Here is a 21,869-nt window from a genome sequence, read left to right on the forward strand (position 1 = left end):
CATGTTTGTTCTGTTCCTCCACAGATTCTCTCTTATCCCAGAGCACCATCCATCTGGATCATTTACAACTGAAGTTTAAAGAGTGACTATGACAACAAGCTGCATTGCCCCTCATTGCAAAACATGAGATAACATGGAGCTTATTTTAACCACCATGATGACCATAAACCTGTGAAGCCTTCACCCCTCCTCTTTCAAAATCATTCCGAGCAACATTTGTTACTTCCCTGCATCCTGAAAATACACATTCCATTCCCACCAGGTCCCAAGTGTCACTTCTAAATAATTACCGCTTCCCTTCTTCCTCATTTCTTTCGGTGTCATCATGCAGGGTGTTTTTGCCGCCTCCACTCTCCTCCTCATTCTTCCCTCCATCCTATTCTTGTCACACTTTCCCATCACGGTCAATGGAGACTGTTGGCTTATTGAAGGGGACAAAGGCTACGTGTGGCTGGCTATTTGCAGTCAGAACCAGCCACCATATGAGACGATCCCGCAGCACATAAACAATACGGTCCACGACTTGAGACTGAATGAGAACAAGCTGAAGGCGGTGCTCTTCACCTCCATGTACCGCTTTACCAACCTGACCGATCTCAACCTCACCAAGAATGACATTAGCTATATTGAGGACGGAGCCTTTGCAGGACAGGCAAACCTACAGGTAATGAGGGCTAAAAAACACAATGCATGAATTGAATAATTACACTTTGGCTTCAGAACTGCATTTGTTTCACAGGTATAAACATTGGTGGAATGTAATAATTTTATTTTGAAATGTGTTTATTGTATATATATGCATCAGAAAGGCACCCGCGATTAAATATCCGTAATGTGCCTGTTTCCTTAGTAATCTCCTCAGTTGCAGGAATAATATTACTAACGTCTCAGACAGGGTCAGAGTATATTTATAATCATTAAAAAATAAGCACTCACCCAAAGATCTGTGTGTGCATCATGTTTGTGATTCTGGCAATGCTCATAACACAGTGAGAGAATCACACAAGCTGTCCAAAACACTTCCTTCAACACAAGGACATGAAAATAAAAATGTTCTTTCGATTTTATTTTTGCACAGAAAGAATATAAAAATGACACTTTCAGTCAGAAGACATTTGTGTTCCACTTGTGTTGCTTGCCTTCCCTGAATTCTGCTCTAGAAAATGTTGCAGCATAATTAGATCTCCGCCATTAAGATCAATTCAGAATGTCATCGAAACTCAATAATAAACAAAACAAAACAAAAAAAGTTACAATTACTAAAATGCTCAATGCTTCTGTTTTTATCAGGTTCTTCAGCTGGGATACAATAAGTTGACAAACTTAACGGAGGGTATGATGAGAGGGCTCGGCCGCATGCAATGCCTCTTCCTGCAGCACAACCTCATTGAAGTTATCGCCAGCAACGTATTCTGGGAGTGCCCAAGCCTGAACAGTATTGACCTGTCATCCAACAAGCTCGCCCGCATTGACCCGTCCACGTTCACTGTTCTCAACAGGCTGATGGTGTGTGAGCTGGCAGCAAATCCCTTTCATTGTGGCTGCGATCTGTATAGCTTCCTAACCTGGTTGGAATCCTTCAACAATGTCACACACACATATGACCGCCTCCAGTGCGAGACGCCCCGGGAGATGTTTGGCTACCCGTTGCTTATAGCTGCTGGCCATGCTGGTCGAAATGCAAAGAACATATTGTACCATCACTGCCGAGACGGTGTGATGATCCCAGGAATGACCTCTCACCCTCCAGATATGGAGGGTCCTTCTGGAATTGGACCAGAGATGTTTGGGGGGGTGGGACTATATCCCCAGCCCACCACCTCTTCCTCATCCACTGAGCATAGCTTCATTCCCACCATCAAGCTCAATGACGTCTCTTTGTCATCGGCTTCTCTGCTTGTGCAGATCCCAAGGCCCTTCAGTAAAATGTACATTTTAACTCAACACAACTACACGTTTGTGTCTGACATCATGAATTTGAAGAACAAGAAGGAACTGATTACTCTAAACAAGCTCAAAGCGCACACAAATTACACCTTCTGTGTATCATCCATCCGCAACTCTCAACGTTACAACCATACTTGTCTTCAGTTCTCCACCCGGGCTCACAATGTAGATGGCACGCTCCCAACACCTTCCACAACTACGCATTACATAATGACAATTGTGGGATGCCTGTTTGGCATGCTCATTGTTTTAGGCTTTGTCTACTATTGTCTACGTAAAAAAAGAGTGCACGACGAGAAGAAGAAGTCCATCTGTGTCAAGAAAACCATTCTGGAAATGCGTTACGGACCAGAGGTGGCGGCAGCAGTGGCAAACGATCCATCTGCAGTTCATAAGCTTCAGGAGCAGTCCAGAGATCACCACCAGTATCAGCACCACCATGGAGGCAAGCTCCCGATGTCCACGTCCTCCAGCTCGGGAATGCTCCACTCAGCCAACACCACCTCTTCCAGACTCTCCTCCATCCCTCAAGTGGAAAAGATGGCCACTGCGTTTTCGGAGGCCCTGACCACAAGTAAAGGCAATTACATGGATGTAAGAACTGGAGGGGCTGGGATGGAGCGGGTGGGAGATGGCGGGCATGGAGTGATGAACAGGCAAGGGTTGAGGGATGATAATGGAAGTGACGCTGGCGATGACTCGGACGATGACGAGCACGGTTCTGCGTCAGAGATTTCAACCATTGCCATGGAGGTGGACAAGGTTAACCAGATCATCAACAACTGCATCGATGCACTGAAACTGGATGCAGCAGCAGTTGCAGCCTCAGGGGCTACGAACCCTACAGTCTCCTGCAATCTCACCTCCCCATCCCCCAACACTACATCCTTTATAACTCGCGGTCTGATGCCAATCTCCCAAGGATTAACAGACTCATGCCAGGTGATTGCTCCCAACAAAATACCTCCTCCGCCTCCTCTCCCTGCCTTGAACGCCCCCCTGTCTGAGCGCCCAGGTATCAGTGGAGGCGGCTTTGTCATCACTCCCCCCTACAGGCCTCCTCCACCAGCCACCGCTGTGCGTCCCATTCAGCGGCAGATGAGTGCAGACACAGCTGTGGTTATGGCAAATGCCGTCAAAAAACAATCTGTGGGTCAGGACAGAGAATGTGGAGGAGCTAGAGTGTATAGTCTGGATGTCCCTGAACCAAGAAGCCCAGATGGCTGTAATCAACAACAACAACAACAACAGTATCCAGACCGGGCAAGTCCCGTGGGATGTGGGGAGCCACTTGAGAGGTTGCCTTTAGTTGGAACTGCGAACTGCAGTGGAGGGGTTGGTGGTGGTTGCGACAGTGGCGGTGTTGGTGCCCAGCATCAGGACAGCCAGAAGCAACATCATTACCATCAGCAGCAACAAATACAGCAGCAGCAGCAGCAGCAGCAGCAGCTGGAGGTGCAGCAGGACTACCACTGCTCGGAGCATCGCCACTCCGTCCCAGCGCTCTACTATGAAGGTTCTCACCAGGGCTCCCCAGCCCAGAGGGTTTCCTTCCTAAAGCCTCTCACACGCTCCCGCCGAGATGCAGCATCATACTCCCAACTCTCGCCTGCCCGACACCATTCCAGTTACTCCGGCTACTCCTCCGGTCCGGAGTACTCCTCGGAGAGCTCGCTGAGGATCTGGGAGCGCTTTCGCCCGTACCGTAAAGGCCAGAGAGATGAGGCCTGTTACGTGACGGCTGGAAATGCCCTTCGAAAAAAGGTGCAGTTCGCTAAAGGCGAGGACCTGCATGACATCCTTGATTACTGGAAGGGCGTGTCAGCACAGCAGAAGCTGTGACTGAAGGACCATGAGATAAGCGTTTAAGGAAAAGAGCTTGTACACATCTTCTCCTGGGTGGCCTGTGTGTGGCAGAGAAAAATGAGGAGTAACATGTGAGATGGAAATTTGCCTTTGGGTTATGTTTGGCATGCTAGGTGTATAGAATACTGTGCTATCAGCAAGGACTATGAATCTGTGCCTGGACTACGGGAGTCATTGCGGTGTTTTATTTTACACTTCATTGTAGCAACATTTTTGGATTATTCCTTTTGTGTTTGTGGATTTTATTTAGAGCACGGGACGTAAATAGCAAGCGTATAATGGAACACTATTTGACCTATCATGTTTTTTGATCACATGGGCCATCTTTATCAGTGCCATATTTTGGGTATTCAAAGGAAAATGTTAAATATATGTTTTTGGGCTTGTGTGATCCAAGATGTTGTTTCCTATTTTGTACTCGGTGCTGTATGGACTTGCAGTGTAAAAGTGGCTATTTTTACACTCCTAATTGAAGGGACACCATAACAGGATGGGATATATGAGCAGAGAGGTCTTATCTGTCCTCCAGTAGATCTTTCATGCGGCTGAAGCATTTGCATTTCAAAAAGCAACTGAAGGCACCTGAGCCACGTGAAAGATAAAGGCCCTCAAAATGAGCCGTGCCATCACAAATTTCAGCAATATTGCAATTTGCTAGTTTAGTATTTTGACAGTGGCTTTTCAAAAGATTGAACTCCAAAACACAATTTCCAAAGTTTTCCAAAGGTTTTTTTTCAAAGGTCCCCAAATTCACACTGTTGTCGAAACAGAAGGACATCCCTGCAACAAATCACTGTTCAAAAGAACCATCTCGCAAACACCCCCGAAAGTGAAACCGTAACTTAAAATTGCGTTCTGATTGCCCCATTAGGTGATCAACTGACTAAACATCTTGCATGGTTCATTTGGGAATCGTAGGAATAATCTCCCAAAGTCCCCAAGCTGTCCTAAGAAAGATTAGCCCAAGTAGTAATCAGAAGTTGGAGCATCATTTGAAGGAGTAGAGAGGGCGAACTAATGTTCCCTTAATGAAGGCAATTAGACGCTACTCACTAGTACAATAGGGAAATAGAAAATAGTAGACAGATTGGCTCGCGCCGACCCTTCTCAGAGGTGTGACTCGTTCGTGGAGGAGTCCAAGACGAAGTGAGAGCAAGAGAGGGTGTTAAAGAAGGAAAGAACAAAAAGCAATGATGTGCTTGTTTTCTGCAGCCACTGTGAATGTAAAGCAGGTTGGAGGGAAATACTTTAGCATCATGCAAAATGACCACATTCCAAATCCTTTCTCTGACCTTAAAACGGAATGAGGCTCAAGGACACCTCTAATTACTGCCAACATGTCTGTTCTGTTCTGGAAACAATACTATTGATTTCCTATTGATAACTTAATTACCCAACTTGTGGCAGGCATGTTTTCTTGCACATTACGCCTCATGATTGTATGTGTGGCAGCGTGGTATACAGTGGTCAGTGTAACAACTGGTGTTGGCATGCCGTATCAAATTATATTGTATATGGCCAAATTAATTTCAATTATTAGCTGTTACTATATTTTCCAGTGGCTGGGTGTCAGTCTGAAGAACACTAGATTATTAATGTCATGCACAAATGTACAAATATCAGTATTGTTTTTTTTGTGTGTGTCCTCCCAGATAGACATCATATGGACGTGATGCTCAGCTACACCACAGTAGCGCAGTGCCTCTTGCTAACACAGCCATAATCTAATCTCTATTCTTGTACGGTATTATCCATCCACCTGCTCTTTTCCTTTGAAATGATCTAATTATGATTTTCCTAAATGGTAGTGTAATTAGCTGCCGTTCTTACCCAAAGTGCTGTGTAGCTGTTCATATTTGATATCGTCAGCTAACATTAACAATCTGAGAAATCTAATCCTAAAAATGTGAAAACTGCCTGAAGCAGAGGCCCTTCCTCCACGTTTGTTTAGGGCGATATTTAAAAGAAAAAAGTAACAGAGATAACTTTATTTTCTGAAACAATTCTATCTCTCTGAGTCTTTTGTGTGTGTGTGTGTGTGTGTGTGTGTGTGTGGATGGTTTAATTTTGGCCAACCTCCCACCTTTCCTCCATCCTTTTTCTTCGTTCTTTCCTTTCTCCTACGTGTCCGGTGGGATATGGGCTTGGCATGAACTGAGTTCTGAATAAGACCTGCTTTTGTTTCACTAAACGAGAAACATGAGACATTGCTTTTCTTGCAGGACTGGGCGGCACACGTGTCTTCTTTTCGCCACTTTGTGAACAACTGATTTTAGCATGTGCTTGACTCCTTTGAAGGTTGACCAGGAATAAGTATGCAAATGTGAGAGGGGGTGGTATGTAATGGAATTTTGGTATTGATCTCTGTTTTTCTGCCTCCCTCTTTGTTTTCATATAATAACCATCTCTGTCCCTTTTGTCCTTGAATTTAATAAGTTGTGCGCATCGAGCCATGTTCTGAGGTTTTGAACCCAGGAGTCGGTGTTCTGCTGAGTGTTTATGATCAAATGGACCACATTATAATCAAGAGCCTAATTGTAGTCTAACAGCATGTCTGGGACACGCCACCTCATCTGCCTTCTCTACATGAGGATGCACCACGCGATAAAGTACACAGTCTCGGAATCTTTTATTTTCCCGCTGAACCCCAATTATCTGAGATAAGGATGTTTCCAAAGGAACATGCTACTGTGATTGACTCAGACCTTCACCAAATGAGAAGAAAGGATTGTCTTTACTTGCACAGTCTGAGACTACTTAATCGTACAAAGGAGACTTAGTGCATTTATCTCCCCACATCCTCAACTGCCATGCCAAGTTTACAGAAGTGGACAATGAGGATAATTCAGTAAGAGCGGGATTGCTCGTCGTTTCAGCTGCCATTTTAATTCATCTGCCTGACAAAGTATAATGTGACAGAAAATCCTGATTATTATTGTTTTCATGGACGACTTTGATTTCATACATTTTGTATTTTGATTAAGATATTTGACGCACCTTTGTAGGCTGTCATAGGATGTGGAATTTCCAGGGACAGATGCACATTCAAGTGCTCTTCTGCTCAAATTTAATTCAAAGATGTGTTTGTTTTCAATGAATCTCGATGATGATGACAGAATTACCAATACACAACAATTACCATGCTAAAGAGAGACGTGCCAAAATCTCTAAAGATCCATAAACAGTGTTTTCACCGCCGCTCAAATGAACGCTTTCCAAAGTTGGCGGGTACATCGTCTTTCTCGTCATTAATAATGACTTGAACGCCTCCTGCCAAAATGGTTGCAAAAGAGTTGTAGAAATTGAGATGATGAGTAGTTTACGTAAAATAACATTTTTGATAAGTCTACCTCTAAGTCAACGCCCAAACAGTTTTGTAATTAGCAGTAAAAGCAGGCAGAGAAGAACTTTCCTTTTTCCGAAAGGTCAGCCCTGCATTTCCAAATAAGCCTCTCCTGATTATCACTGCATAGACCCCCCCACCCCCTCCAAGCAAAGCAACAGCTGGTGATCACATGAGAACAGCTTCTCTTGGTTTAAGGAATGAAGGCAAAAAAAAAAAAAAATTCTTGTTGCATACTGCACAGACATTCAGTTTTCTTTTGTCTTTCCAGTATGTCTTCTAACAGATTTGTGTCCATTTAATTTTAAGTTAGGTAAAAGGCAGGTATTAGCTCTGACAGTGGGTTGCTAATCCTTTCATTTGCTATCTCTATACCTTTTGTCTAATAGTCTATTAAGTCCATTAGCTTACTGTGTGGGAGTTTAGCCAATGTGCGTAATGTGCCAAGTTAGATAAATGGGAAGCTGTACTGTACGTCTCCTGGTAATAACCGTGGTGCCGTGAAAAAACAAATTAAATACATGTCATTCTTGATTACTGTGATCTGAATTTGTATATACCTTAAGAATTAAAAATGAAGACAGCTGAGACACATTTATCTTGGCGTGACTGAGTTCTTGGTCGCTCGTCACGCTTCACGAGGCAGGACTGAAGGGCAGGGAACTGTTATTGCTGCCTTTATAACTGACAAGTACACTAGAAGAAGAAGAAAGAGTTAAAAAAGATATTAAAATGAATAGCTTTGACAAAATGTCCTCACAAGGATGTTTCTGACTGAAAATGCATCTGTAACAATATGTTTACACCTGTCATTGAGCAACTATGCTGCTAAAGCATAAACATTTGAGCAACTCTCCAATCAAAATCGCACATGTTGTCTCTACGGAGCATGCATCTGAATTTCAGTCAGCTATTTTGAGCTGGACAAGCATTTAACATTGAGGAGCCACTGGTATGGTTGTTGAGCAGAAGAGCATTTGAAAATCTTGTCAGTGCGTGAGCCTAATTGGGCAAAATGCATCACCGCAGCGGATTCTTTTTTCATAATTTGTACTTAAAACACACACAAAAAAAAGTGTATTTACGAAGACACTATATTCATTAACACTGGGAAGGTTTACTTGTCAAAGATGGACGAAGGACTTAAGGAATCTGTGAAATATCTGTGAATTTTGTACACTAGATAAAAGAAAAAAAGCTAAGTAAAAAAAAAAAGCTTCAATGGTTGTTTTATACTCAGCCTGATCTCTTGATATGTCTGTGTCTCTCTTTTCAGTTGGTTGTTTGTCTTTGTTTGCTTTGTTTTGGGTCTTTTGGGGGGTTGGAGAATTTCTTATTGGGAACCAAGAGACTGAATTTTAGTACTTACAATGATGTATGTTACAAAGGTTTAACGAACAGCGAAAGCTTAATATAGCGTACTGCATAAAAGAAAAGTTGTTATATTTGCATGATTCCACGTATTTTTTGAGAGACAAAATCTATTGTTGTGTACAATGAGTGGACGTACATTGAAAACAAATACTGTAGGGGCTGAAATACAATATTGTCCAGTACCTTTTTATTTGAACATTAAGCTTTTATCTGTTTGTTTTTTTTATTATTATCTGTGACATTCTATATTTACCATTTAAAGCATGGGGCTTCAGTTGGGTGATTGTAATGTATTCCAGCACTACAATCGCTTAGATATGAGCTGGCACACTGTGTCGTGCAAAAGGGGGGTTCAAATGTCGAAGGCTGGTCCATCCATCACTTGTGAGAAAATGCACTTATTCTTCTAGATTACAGCGGCCATCTCATTTGGCATTAAGTGGAAGCATTTAACAGTTTGCAGTCGTGTTTTGTTTTCTATCTTTCTTATATAAAAAAAGGACCACACACACATGTTTTTGGGTGAAGTGCATAATATATGGGGAAACATGTTGACATGTCACATGTAAGCACTAATTGCTCAGCTTCCCAATACATCTGCTAGACGTCACTGGCAAATCAATGCCGCGTCAACAGATCCGCTCTCGATCCGTCCCACCTTTCTATTAGCTAAATCACTGATTTGCATTCCTCTTACGCTGCTCCCAGAGCCTGATGGATTTCTCTCCAACTGGTAAATTGGATTTGTCAAATATCCAACAAGTTGTAAATCAGTCTTTTCAATCTTTTAACATCAGTCTATTATCATCAGAGTCGTGTATTAGAGACATTTTTACATGGCTTTTGCATGCAGAAAAAAGAAAATTTGAGAATTGATAGCAGTAGCCTACTTCAAATACTATAACTATGACTCTGTTCCCATGAAATTATGGCTATACACATGCAAGTATATATAAATATGTTTATGGGGAGAGCCTAATTGCTCACTGGATTTGATAGAGAGTGGATTTATTTGAAACGCTACTTTAAAGCCACACTAGATTCAGGGAAGGGTCAGGGTGGATGGATGCTGTGCAAAGTGCCGGACTGCTACGGTTTGCTTCAGGAAAAAATGATGGATTTGATCAAAAGATGATTTCTTTTTTTGTATAACCACAAAGAGAAGCAAAATAGTTCCAGCTTGTTCCATTGCAGTCTTTCAAACAGTCTTGAGCACATTTCATTTGGCAGACGTCCAGCAGTGAAAAGCAACCCCTACTTTTCTGCTGATACATTATTCATCGCATTAGGACCCATAGCAATGACAGCTCGCCATAAGTCACCGCCATGTTTGCATTATGCTGTGATAATGCATTCTCTAACTGAGATATAAAGCCTTAAAACAAATCTGCTCTGGATAATTACACAAAAATGAAAGGCACCAACATCTGGTTAGATTTTCTCCTCTGATAGCGAGTATAAGCGAGTATAAGCATTATTATTTGTCAGATTCTAAGTTCATGGTTTCAGTAATTGTGCTGTAATCTGGGAAAATATTTCTTATCTATTGGTGCCAATCTGTAAATCAGAGCTCCTACTTTCTCCAAATCCAGAAGCAGAGCAGTGAAAATTGATAAGAGGTCCCATAGCTGCTCGTGTCAGCTCCCTAGGTCTGATCAATATTAATGTTTACTGCCCTCTCACAGGGCAGAAGGCTGGCGATCCATTGCTATTCCAAACACGTAATCCAGGGCTGTAGTACTCCCAAAGCCAGATTGGCTTTGTCAATTTGAGGGATTGAAAACATGGCAACGTCCAACGAGGCTCTCGGTTAGGAGAGAGAAAGCTAGGAGAATTTGAGGAAATTAAAGAGTTTTTGGATTGATCTTTTTATCTTGAAGAACATATTCAACACATATTTTCACATTTTAAAAAACAACTATGATTTAGTGAGCATCAAAGATATTTAAGCATGATCTAAGAGACCACAGATGTGAGCACTGTGTCTCCTGAGTTCAATGACTTTCTACACTTTTTACACATTTAAAAAAAAATGTTATACAGTATACCATATTTGTTCAGAACTCACAAAGGACACATTTCATTGTGTCTCAAGTTAAGCCATCTGAAAATTTAAATACATTTGAATTTCCCCTTGAAAAAGTAACAGCAGATATTTCCAAGATCCTCCATGAAACAGTGCAACCATCTATCATACTGAAGTGTTAAACTATAACCATGCATATTAAGCCGTGTGTGTGTGCGTAATAGCTGTGTCAAATTATGACTCTTGCGCGGTTTTAGGTATTTTTGTCTTTTCCAGTAAAATCTAAAAAAAGGCCATCTCTGTATAAATCTAAAATGGTCATACATAATTTATTCAAATCTAATATGACTCTCTCCTCTGGTTTCACGCTCACACTCGTTAAAATTCAGAGACCAAAAGGGAAAGACATAACAAAGGTTTGGATGATGGGAAAAACTTCTTGGCTTCTTTCCTTTCTGGACATATTTGTTGCTCCCCCCCCCCCCCTTTGCAGTTTCTGTACAAAAAGATCTATTTCTATATTTTCAATAAATTTCTAATAAAAAATGAAACGCACGATGGAGATTATGTTATTGTATCAGTAATGAAGTTGTCTCTAGTATGGCATGGACATCCTGCAAGTGTTGCCCCATCCTGGGCTCTGTAATTCAATTATTCATTCATTCAATGCTGCAAAGCAGCAGCAAGAGTACCTGCTGCGAGAGATAGTGGGATTGCCCTAACGACAAACAACACACACACACAGACACACACCGATAGCCACTTGTGCTTTCCATTACAGCCTCTCAGCATTGTAAGGTGCCTCATACACAGATGAGAAAAAAATCAAAACTTGATGACTCACAGAAACGACAAACATGCCCACCTCAGTCACGGCTCCAGAGAGAGTCAGATGTTTGAGTCTCGCTGGAGCAAAGGCTTTGCTGAACATTAAATTTTAATGAGAAGGGCGAGGCAAACAGCAAGGAAGAAGCTGAGCATGGCTGCGAGCAATTAAAGTCTCGCTTGGACAAGTTTTGACAACAGCGGTTGGTATTCATTCACCTTATATCACAGCGGTTGTAAAAAATTTAATGTGCAAAGATGGCAAACAGAAAAGGTTGGTCGAGACCGATCAGGCAGAAAATTAGATGATAAACTCATTATCTTAAAAGACCAGCAATTTTAATCATGTTTATGAATGGAAATTAAAATTAAAATGGCAGTTAAACATGAAACCCCTAATTTTCAACTGTTTTGCTGAGGATCGTCAACATGAGCTTATATTTAAATCCAGACAAGCGTGAAATTTTAAAGTGCATGTTGGAAAGAAAAACATCCTCACCAATCTCGTTGCTTTTTTCCATGTTACCTTGACGGCAACAGTTCCATCCCTAGGATACAACGATCTCGTTTAAAAATGTGAACATGACAACCTGGGTTGGTTCAGGATGAAAAGTTAGAGGAGGATGTTTCAATCCATCAGAAGTTACTTGTAGTTTAAATATGGTTTTTTAGAGGGAGAATGTGGGAGTAAAAAAGTTTATTCAAGTGTGCTATTTTTATGTTGAAGAGTCAATCTACTTTATGTGAACTTATCAGATAAATACTCAGCAAAATTATACATAAATATACTTACAAATATACGGAAAAATATTTGTATATTTAGTATTAAGGATTTGACTCAAATTTGTAATAATACTATCACTTGCACTGTAGTTCTAGTAAATTGTCTATTAACTACTTTTTCACACATGTTGGCAGTCTGTGTATGCTGTATTGTATATGTGTACTTTCATAAACTAAAACATTATATACCAATACGTTTACTTATAGTATGTTACAGGGTCTGTGAGAAAAAGGCAATACAATTAAAAAAGATTAGAAATAGTCTATTTAGCCATAATTGTTGCTGAAAATAAACATTTAGCGAGCTTAACCAGAGAGACTCAATGTGTGGAATGAATGCCCCCAATTTACCTAAAAAAATACAGATATCCTGCATCTCAATCAGGTGTCGGAGCTCATTCCGGTCACCTGTGCTCCCAGGCTGACCTGCAGCTAATCTCTCATTTGGCTCATTCTCATCATTGACTCACTTTGCTCTCTCTATTCTTCTCCGACCATCGCACTCCTCCATTGTTGCTTTTCATTGTCAGCCTCCCTGCTGGGTGCTGTGTAAGCCAAACTGAGCAGCCATAGAAAAAAATCTCATATTTCTAAACATTCATAGCTCCAAACTATCCATGTTAAGCTCATTATCACCCAAGGATTACTATCCATTCTGCCTTTTAAACGAATAGTTAATCCACGTTTGCTATCTGTGTGTGCCCTTTCACGCCCATACGTCTCTTAATGTTACTACATTGTGCTGTAATGTGCAGCTGGGAAAAATGAGGATGGCACAAAGAAAATAAAACATATCAAAGAGCTGACGATCAAAGCTTGGCGAAGAAGAAGAGGAGAGGTAACTGAAAATTCTGTGGGAACGCAGCGGCTTTTATCGGCAGTTGAATGTGAGATTTAGTGTAATCTCTCTTTGACCTCTCATGTCGTTCTCACACACACACACATACAGCTGGGAGAAATTGACATCAGCTGTTTTCATGCAGGATCTAACTGTGTTTGTGTATGTATGAACATGAACTTTAAAGCATATTGTGTCCTGTGACAACTATTATTTGAGACAGTAACACACATTTTTGCATACGTTTCTCTGGCTATACAGATACATAAATATATGTAAATTTATAGTAGTGGCACTCACAGAAACAGAAACGGGCCTAATTATGACAACACAAAGGTAGTGTTGAAGTATATACGTTATATCTGGTTTTGCAGTGACTTATATTTTGGTATTTCTCCAGTCGAGTCGAGTTCGATCTAGTGGGTCATCATATTGAACATACTGTTTTTTCAGAAAGCTAAATCATAAATGTTGATTTAATCTCAAAGGAAATTTCAATCTAATTTAAGAAGAGTAATCAGAAACACACCTGTGTCAGGTACAACTCTCATTATGTTCTAGCTGCAGCACAGTTAGTTTTAAGACATACATGCATGTCACTGTCTGAAACAGCTAAATTACTTGATTGTGATCAAAAGTTTTTGCTGAAATAATTGAAAGCAAACCAGTTCATTCTGAATAAAAACCTGGGACATTAACTATCTAAGCACTCCCTTCCTTCATCAGTAGTTTGTACATGCTCTCAGCTGTGGCGGTGCCATAACCCACTGCTTGGATCCAGAGATAAAGTTTACCTGAAGAAGTTATTCAGGTCATGTTTATTTATGGAGCGCTGCGTGAACAACGCTTGAATTCGAACACATTACAACGGACGAGACATCCTTGGCCACTAAACTAAGAGCTAAATCTTGTTCTGCTCTCAGCAAATACTGTCTGCTGCCTTTGAAAGTTTGATGCATCGCACATGTAAACAAGGCATGAAGTGTATATGCACAAAATAAACAACAACAAAAAAGGCAAAGGAGGAGAAATCAAATTTCCAAGAAATATATGCAATAAATAATTCATTGCATCCATTGCTCTTTACTTAGGAAACTTTGTGTGGAAGATGGATGTGTGGAAGGAAACTGTTGCCCTCATTGATTGCTTCGATGTGAGGCAGCCCTGAAAATGAAAAGCTGCTGTTTACCTTTTTAATACCACAATCAACAAAGTAATGTGAAATGACGATGTCTTTCTAAAGAAACCTGCACACTGAATTGTTTTTCTCAAGCTTCAATGTTTGCAAAGTGGTGACACCACCGTGAACTTGTTAGAAACTCACTTTAGAGAGCAAGAAAGAAGAATACCAACCTGTGAATCTTGAGCATCGGCTTTGAGCTTGCATTCAAATTAAGCTTTTTGTGTTTATAAGATAGGAATCCTTGTGGTAAGGAAGGTTTCCATTCTGCTGAGGCTTAGATAAAGCACCCGAGGCCATGGGGAGAAAGTGGGGGATGCTTTTGTGAGGAACTGAATGTTCTGTGTGCTTTATTTCTGAAGGACTAAAAATTGTGCTTTCAAATTCTATGCTAAAATTAGGTGGTATGTTATCACAGTCCTGTCTGCTAGACATTACATTTGTGAAGAAATAGTTTGCAAATATATTAAGCATGGAAATATTATGTCTTCTGTGTTTAAAAAAAAAGGTTCTGTGTTCACACGTTTTTTAAGATAGAAAAATCTGATACTTAGATAAATGAGATAGTTTCATCGATGCTGACCCTGAAATAGCATTTTTGAAATAATGCAAACCTCCACTGCAGTATTGAGAAAGGGCAGCACCTGACTCCAGTGCCTAACCTGTCTAACCAGTACAGCAGGCTCAGCCAGGCTACTGGTAAGGACTTAAAAGCCTTCAAGGACAGCATGTAATTAGTCTAAATATTACGTGTCATCCTACTGTATCTCCTGCAGTAAGAGCATGTCAGGAATAACCCTGTACAGCTATAAGACTATTAGCATTCATTTAAATCATCCCTCCTTTCAACTTTTAAACCTATCATATCCCTTAATCCTTTATTATCTCTCTTTAGTTCGTCACTCATTGCGTCCTCGCCTGTATATCCAGCTTCTGAGCAAAGTGCAGCGAATGGGGAATCCATGCCGTTAGTCAATCTGCCCGTTTTCATCTTCGTCACTTGTAAATACTATATGTATTCTGAAAGTACTCTGAAACTTTTATATGACTTTCTCGCCCCCTGACCCTCTAGAAGAGCACCTTCGCTTGTTTCAGGAACCGTCCTGCTCACAAATTAAGCACCGCTCATGCCACCATAAAAGCCACTATAATGCCATAAACCTGTACATACTTTAAAGGTAATGTAGCGTACAGGGACCATCTCTGAATGCTAAAGTAGAGAAAATGTGTTTGGCTGCATAAAAAAATGCATATGCAGATTTTCAACTGGATTATGCTATATATAACTTTGTGATGTTTTACTTGTTCCTGTGCACTCCAAAAGAGCGAGACCTATAATTGTGATGCACTGTTCAATAACAGATTATTAGGGACAGGTTACAAAACCAGGCCTTGTACAGGTGGCAAACATTTCCAGCAGCTTATGTAAAAATCCTTCTGCTTGTGGAAATTTGAAAGAAATAACTGTATAAACATAATTTTTTTACAAACACGAGGGCTGCATAAGCTCATTACGTTTATCTTTAATGGCAGCATTGTCTTTGTGATTATGTTGCAGTGAGGATGTGAGTATTTATCTAACTACAGCATAGTCCTGTTTGAGTCTCACCTGTGTCGACTGTGGCTTGTTTTTATTGCTCTTGTACTGATCCTTGTTCGGCTTCTCTTCCACGTGCGACCCAATGGAACCATTTTACAGCTCGTGGATACAGGCACCCCCACAGAGAATGACTGTCTAATGACCAATGTGTCTGTCTCACAAGTGAATATTATATTCTGGCTGTTTTCAATGCAAGTTTATTACACCTATGAGTAAATAACCACATTTAATGATTTTCACAGTGCATAAACCCTCCAGGTAAACATTCCAGATGATTCTCTATAATGATTGCCAATCTGTTAACTACTCAGGATGTACGAGCAAGAGCGTTGTTTTAAAATGCAATGGAAATGGAATGTGCAGCCACCGTGATCTGTGAAACGGGAATTTTCAAAGGCCATTTCGGTGCCACATACAGTTGTGTCATTCCCCACTAATTACAGAGAGCAAGGAAAGCGGCTTTGGATGGCTCTGCACGCCATCTTTAAGATAATTATCGTCTGTTTTTATTGTAATTACGTCTGATAATCACAGCAGAGGCCTGCTGCTTCTGACGGCAATACAAAGATATTAACTGTGTACCGGCAGCAGTGTTTAAATACAAATGTGTCATGGAAAAGAACTGAGGTGTCCTAACGACGGGACACAAATGAACATGACTCGCTCACATGTCTCATCCACCCAATCAGGCTCATTAAAAACCTGTTGGAAGGGGTAGCTACATTTTTAATGCAGAGTAAGCATTCAGGATTCTGCCAGATGTTTTATTCATTGTGCTTGAATATAAATGGCATGTGATGAATGTTGAATGTATCTGTAGACATGCAGTATTTGTTCAGAGCCCCTTGCATGATGTAAGAGCAATGTGCATTCTTTGCTCCATTTGATTGAGGCTGTTGTCCTGTTCCGGTCTTTTTGTGCATGGCAGCATCACAAATGAGATGCCATCGATAAAATGCAATGAAGCCTGGACACATTAATATGTATGGTTCTGCCTGCGTGTCTAGATTTCTGCTAGAGTTGATTGCTTTTCAAAATTTGAGCTTCTGCACTGGTATTGTATTAGCACTCATTATGGCACACATCATTGCAAGGTGGTTGTTTTCAAAATAATTTTAAAACTCTTTTTTTTTAATATAACTATTTTCAAATCTAACACTTGCTTTACTGCTTTAATTTTGGACAAAGTGTGTGTAAGTGCGTGTGTGTGAGAGAGAGAGATGAATGGAGGAGAGGGAGCTGCATTTTGATCGTCTTAGGGCTACAGTATGTGTGGGTGTCGTTGGAGCTGGAGGTCTGATCCCTCCCTGTCTTCGGCGACATTATTGTTTTCTAGTAACCATCAAATTCTGAAGCCAAATAACTTCAGTTACACTCTGTCAGTGCACACACATTTGTTTGGTTTATTCAAGCTGCAAAATATCATTAAGCACATAAAACACACACACACACATATCAGGAACTCAGAGCGGCTTACTGAGGCATAGCCAGGTCAGGCCTCAGCTCACTAAACAGCCCAGGATTATGAGCACCGGGGTCGAAATAATCACCAAAAAGGCGTTAACATACCCAGGAGCGTTGCTTTCGGAACCCTTTGTATGTTTGGCCAGCGGCATCTGTTCTGGTCAAATCCATGCTCAGCTCTGAAAAAGGCCCTGAAACAAAAAAAAAAAAAAAACATCATCGTAATACTACCAGTCAGCTCTACAAAAACACGGCAAAACAGAAAATACTACATAAATTAACAGATGTATTCCCAGCACCACTTATTTTACAAATCCAAGCCCCAACTGCACACATCACAGCGAGTGTTGCAGATATCCCTTCGCTTGAGTGCTTTTATGTCAAACCCTTGGGTAAATTGTCAAACCCAGTATAATGAAATACACATTAAAAGTAATTTCAGCCAACAGCAGGGAGTAATGATTTGGCCATTAGTCTTTGCCATCGGGGAGCTACCAGCAGTGATGTAGTGTGTGAAATGTAAGCTTAAACACAGTCAAACCGTTTGAGGTGTCATTTCCAGTACTTTTCACGTCACTTCAACATGGTTATATTTTTGCTAAACAAACATAGATCCAACTTGAAAAGCACTCAGAGAGCACAGACCTCCGCCGAGCAGCTCATTCCCCTCCTAATTGGGTTTATACCGTCCACATGGTGATCTGGATCATCACCAAAAGGTTCTAAATTGTTATTGGTATCTTTCTACACCAACCATGAAAATAAAAGGGAATCGGAGTTGATGTGTATTTGTAACAGATTTGAATCTGTAAATGGGGTTAAAATTATATATATTTTTAATGACTCGATTTTGGATCCATTCTGGATAAATACATGCTTTGCATCTGTGTTTATCTATATGTGTGCATTGTACATTGAGACTATAAATCCTCCTTGAATCATTGAGTTTGATCTTGGAAGTGTGGTGTGCAGGGAGAAATTGGTTCGGGGGCATTGATACCAGGCCTCTAAGCTTCTTTAGTAATTTTTATTCTGCTATGGAAAACAAATACAGTTAATAGTCCAAGCATTTGTATTGGGTATTTATATGATGTGTTAAGAGTTGTTAGTTTAATGTCTCTGTTGGGTCACGAACTTTACCACATATTGTGCCTCCTAGGCTTCGCCATGCTGCTAACAGGCTGTGCCTACATTTACTTAACATCCATCTGCACAATAACGAGAAGTTCGATATAAAGACATATAAAGGCATTTTTGCATAATTCACTCTGCACAATCTAAAAAAATAGTCAGATATTTTAATCTAATTTTAATCTTCATGGCCCTTTTCTCAGGAAAATGAATACTAATAAGTACTTATGTGATAATGACATGTTAGGTCACTCGGATTTAATAAAGTTGTGTCAAAATATTAAGATTACAAATGAGCCGGAATGATTCATAAGGAAAGCAGTATAATTTAGTAAGTTAAGAGTTTCTAAACCATGAATTAGTCATCAGTTACTGATTTGGGATTTAATTTCATGTTAGTAATATCACTGTATTTTCTGTAAGTCTGTGAAATGTAGTATCTAGATTAGCATCACATGAACTGATTAAACCTCGTAAAATCCTGCAGCTCCCTGTTGCATTGTGACTAACCTTTACCTCTTCCCCCTGCCTGGAGGACTGACCTTCCCAGAAGGCCGTGCACCATCAGCCCACTGCTGCCTGGCTGGTCATGCTCCACTTGGAGCTCATCATGCAATGAACCCCAGCTGACAGGCTGTCATAGCTGCAGACCTTGTTGTTGCCTGCAGACCTCACCATGGGACACAGCATGTTAGGAAAATAACAAATAAATAACACAAATGAATAGCATCAGCTTCATTTTTTTATGCCACATTTTTCCTTTTAAATTTAATGGAAAAAGCACATCAGGGACAAATCAACCAAGATAGTGGCATTCATGCAAAAAACATTCTCGACTTAAATGGGAAACATTAATTGAGGACGGTCAAAATAGCTTTTCATTTTCATTTATTTATTCATTTCCTGACAAAAGCATTGCTTTTTTTTCGTGGATTTTCATCTCACTTGCTCAATCAATAACTGACGCCTGTGGATTTCCCAAAAATAAGAACTCTTGTTATTCTTTAATGTAAAATTACTTCTGTTTAAATCTTCTCTCTTATGATGCATACAGTCATAAAATTGTAAGTTAATATATAAGTTATTTGTTGCTTATACAGTATATATATATAATTAGTGTTCTTGAGGTTCTACCAGAGAGACATTAAAATTTCAGGGAGGAATAACCTCTCAGTGCCCATATAAATATTTAATGTGCTCTAGTTCTCCATGCAAGCCCTGCAGTTTGTGTGTGTGTGTGTGTGTGTGTGTGTGTGTGTGCAGACTGTAATTACTTCGCTACTACTAAAGCACAAATAGAGGAGGAGAAGCAAGGGGAGTGAAGAATAGCATGAAATAGAGGGCAGAGTGTGGGAGAGAGAAAAAGTCCGACGACTCACAAAAATGTGATTAGGACCATTTTCATTGTTGAGGGGACATTGTAAAGGTTTTTAGCGTTCTGCACTGCAATTAGACAGAAACACACATGCACCTGTGATTTACACACATGTGCACACACACACACACATATCCCCATGTTTCACTAAACAACGGAAGACATTTTGAATACAAATTTACAAATTTGAAAGCACTCAGAAATTGTGCAGCTTTGTATAGAAATAATATTGTCTTCATCCTAGTTGTTAATGCGCTATCACAATGTGATATTTTTATTTAATTGATGAAGCCTTCATTCAACATATGCAACCAATGCTTGCCTCATGTGAAACCAAATGACTTTATTGACCTTTTTTAACTTCAACATAAACATAAAATTAGTAAATTTGTTTCACCCAAAGAATTATTTTCTCTGAAACATCAAATAAATTGGTCTTGATTCATAATGTTTCCTATATTAACAACTTGAAAGTTCCCTGGTTTGGTCATTTTCCGAACGTCAAATATTTATTGTCACTCATTGACTGTGATGAAAGAATCTCACTTTTACAGCGTGCAGGTGTTTATATTACATCTGAAGAAGAAAAATACAAGCAGCTTTGAACATAAGTTTCTTGAACACGTCTGATGTAGCATGCACTATATCATTTGGCAGCTCCCTTTCATGTGGGACGACACCTTTGGTGCTTCTCTTCCTGCTCTATAAACATTACAAAGGAGTAATTTGTGTCAAATTAACCATTTTATGTAAAAATTCTGGTCGGTATGATGTTTGGAATGGACATGATTGTGATGTTTTGGTGACATTTTATGTTGAAAAGCAGCTGGCGATAAAACTATGTCTAAGCTTCAGTGAAATCCTGCTTAAAGATCCTCAGTCTTCTGTCTGCTCACTGTGCTCAGTCTGTTTTTGTCACACTTAGGGTCTTTCTACTTGGTTTAATGAGGCAGCTCCTTAACTCTTACATTCTTTCACTTTAGATAAGAATATCTAGTGAGACAATTTACTACCTGAGAGGTTTCTCTACAGGTATAAGAGGAGGGCACGGGTTGGAGTGCTTGGATGACTTCTCTTCTTCTCTTGCTTTTGCCCAGATGTGTGCCTGTTATATGTGATCAAATTAAATGAAGGTTATTGAGCTGTCAACAGAGACTGTCACTTTAATGTCTGCTTAATGTGAGTATTTTTATAAGGCCAAACCTGAAGCAAACTGTGTGTGTGGGGGGGGGGGGGGTTGCCCATTTTAAAAAGCAGAAAAAACATGTGAATATTCCATCAGTAACTCAAAACCTCAGCCTTTAGAGAGCATTAATTTGTCTCCCACCTATAAAAGCATGAAGCTAGAGCGCCTCTTTTGTTGTGCCAAACCACTTGCTGGTGAGCGGAGCTGCATTATACTGTTAAGTACTTAATAGCCAATTGGAAGTAATGTTTTCTTTCACATGAATACAGATACACACATACTTACATACACACACACACACACACACGGTTGATAGAACCATTGCCATCTCTTTTCTCTTTGTCATTTGTGGCGAATGTGCCATCCCGTGCATTTGACATTTCTGCAGAAACACTTTTTCTTTTGGAGTTCACTTAATAAAATTCACAAAGACCATCTCTTCATTCTTGCTTTTTTTTTTATCTGAAAATCTAGACAATGGTAATTTTACGCCCTGCAGGCCTCATCTTAAAAACACTCATCTAATACACGAGCATCACCCGGTCCATTCCATTGACAGAATTGCTGAAGAAGACTATAAGAGAAATAACAGAACAATGACTTTGTATGCCAAAACCGCTGAGGTTAAGACAATGCGGTTGAGATAAAAGGACATATTTCTGTCAAATGAAATGAATTACCTCCTGTCAAAGAGCGACACATTCACTCAGAGGGGCACGGGTGCTATTTTTCAAAACTGGTCTATCCGAGTATGAACTACTTCACTAAGTCTATCAACGAAGAGTCGTGATCCGAGTTCCTATTGAGTTCATTTGTGCACTTTGCAAGAATAGTGGAATAGATGTGACTACGGTAGTATAAATAATATAAGAAATGTCGCCTCTTTCATTTTATAATTACTAAACCACAATAATTTTCTTGAGTGAAGGAA

The 21,869-nt window shown here is 40.1% G+C and overlaps 1 protein-coding gene across 1 annotated transcript; it reads left to right on the forward strand.

Moving 5' to 3' along the window:
• Window positions 1-325: 325 nt before the first annotated feature.
• On the forward strand, window positions 326-3,789 carry LOC137905794 (protein phosphatase 1 regulatory subunit 29). The gene is made up of 2 exons (XM_068750056.1): window positions 326-664; window positions 1,291-3,789. The coding sequence occupies exons 1-2, from the start codon at window positions 326-328 to the stop codon at window positions 3,787-3,789; spliced, it is 2,838 nt and encodes a 945-aa protein (XP_068606157.1).
• The last annotated feature ends 18,080 nt before the right edge of the window (window positions 3,790-21,869 follow it).

This window comes from Brachionichthys hirsutus, chromosome 16, assembly GCF_040956055.1.
Source record: "Brachionichthys hirsutus isolate HB-005 chromosome 16, CSIRO-AGI_Bhir_v1, whole genome shotgun sequence".
Lineage (NCBI taxonomy): Eukaryota > Metazoa > Chordata > Actinopteri > Lophiiformes > Brachionichthyidae > Brachionichthys > Brachionichthys hirsutus.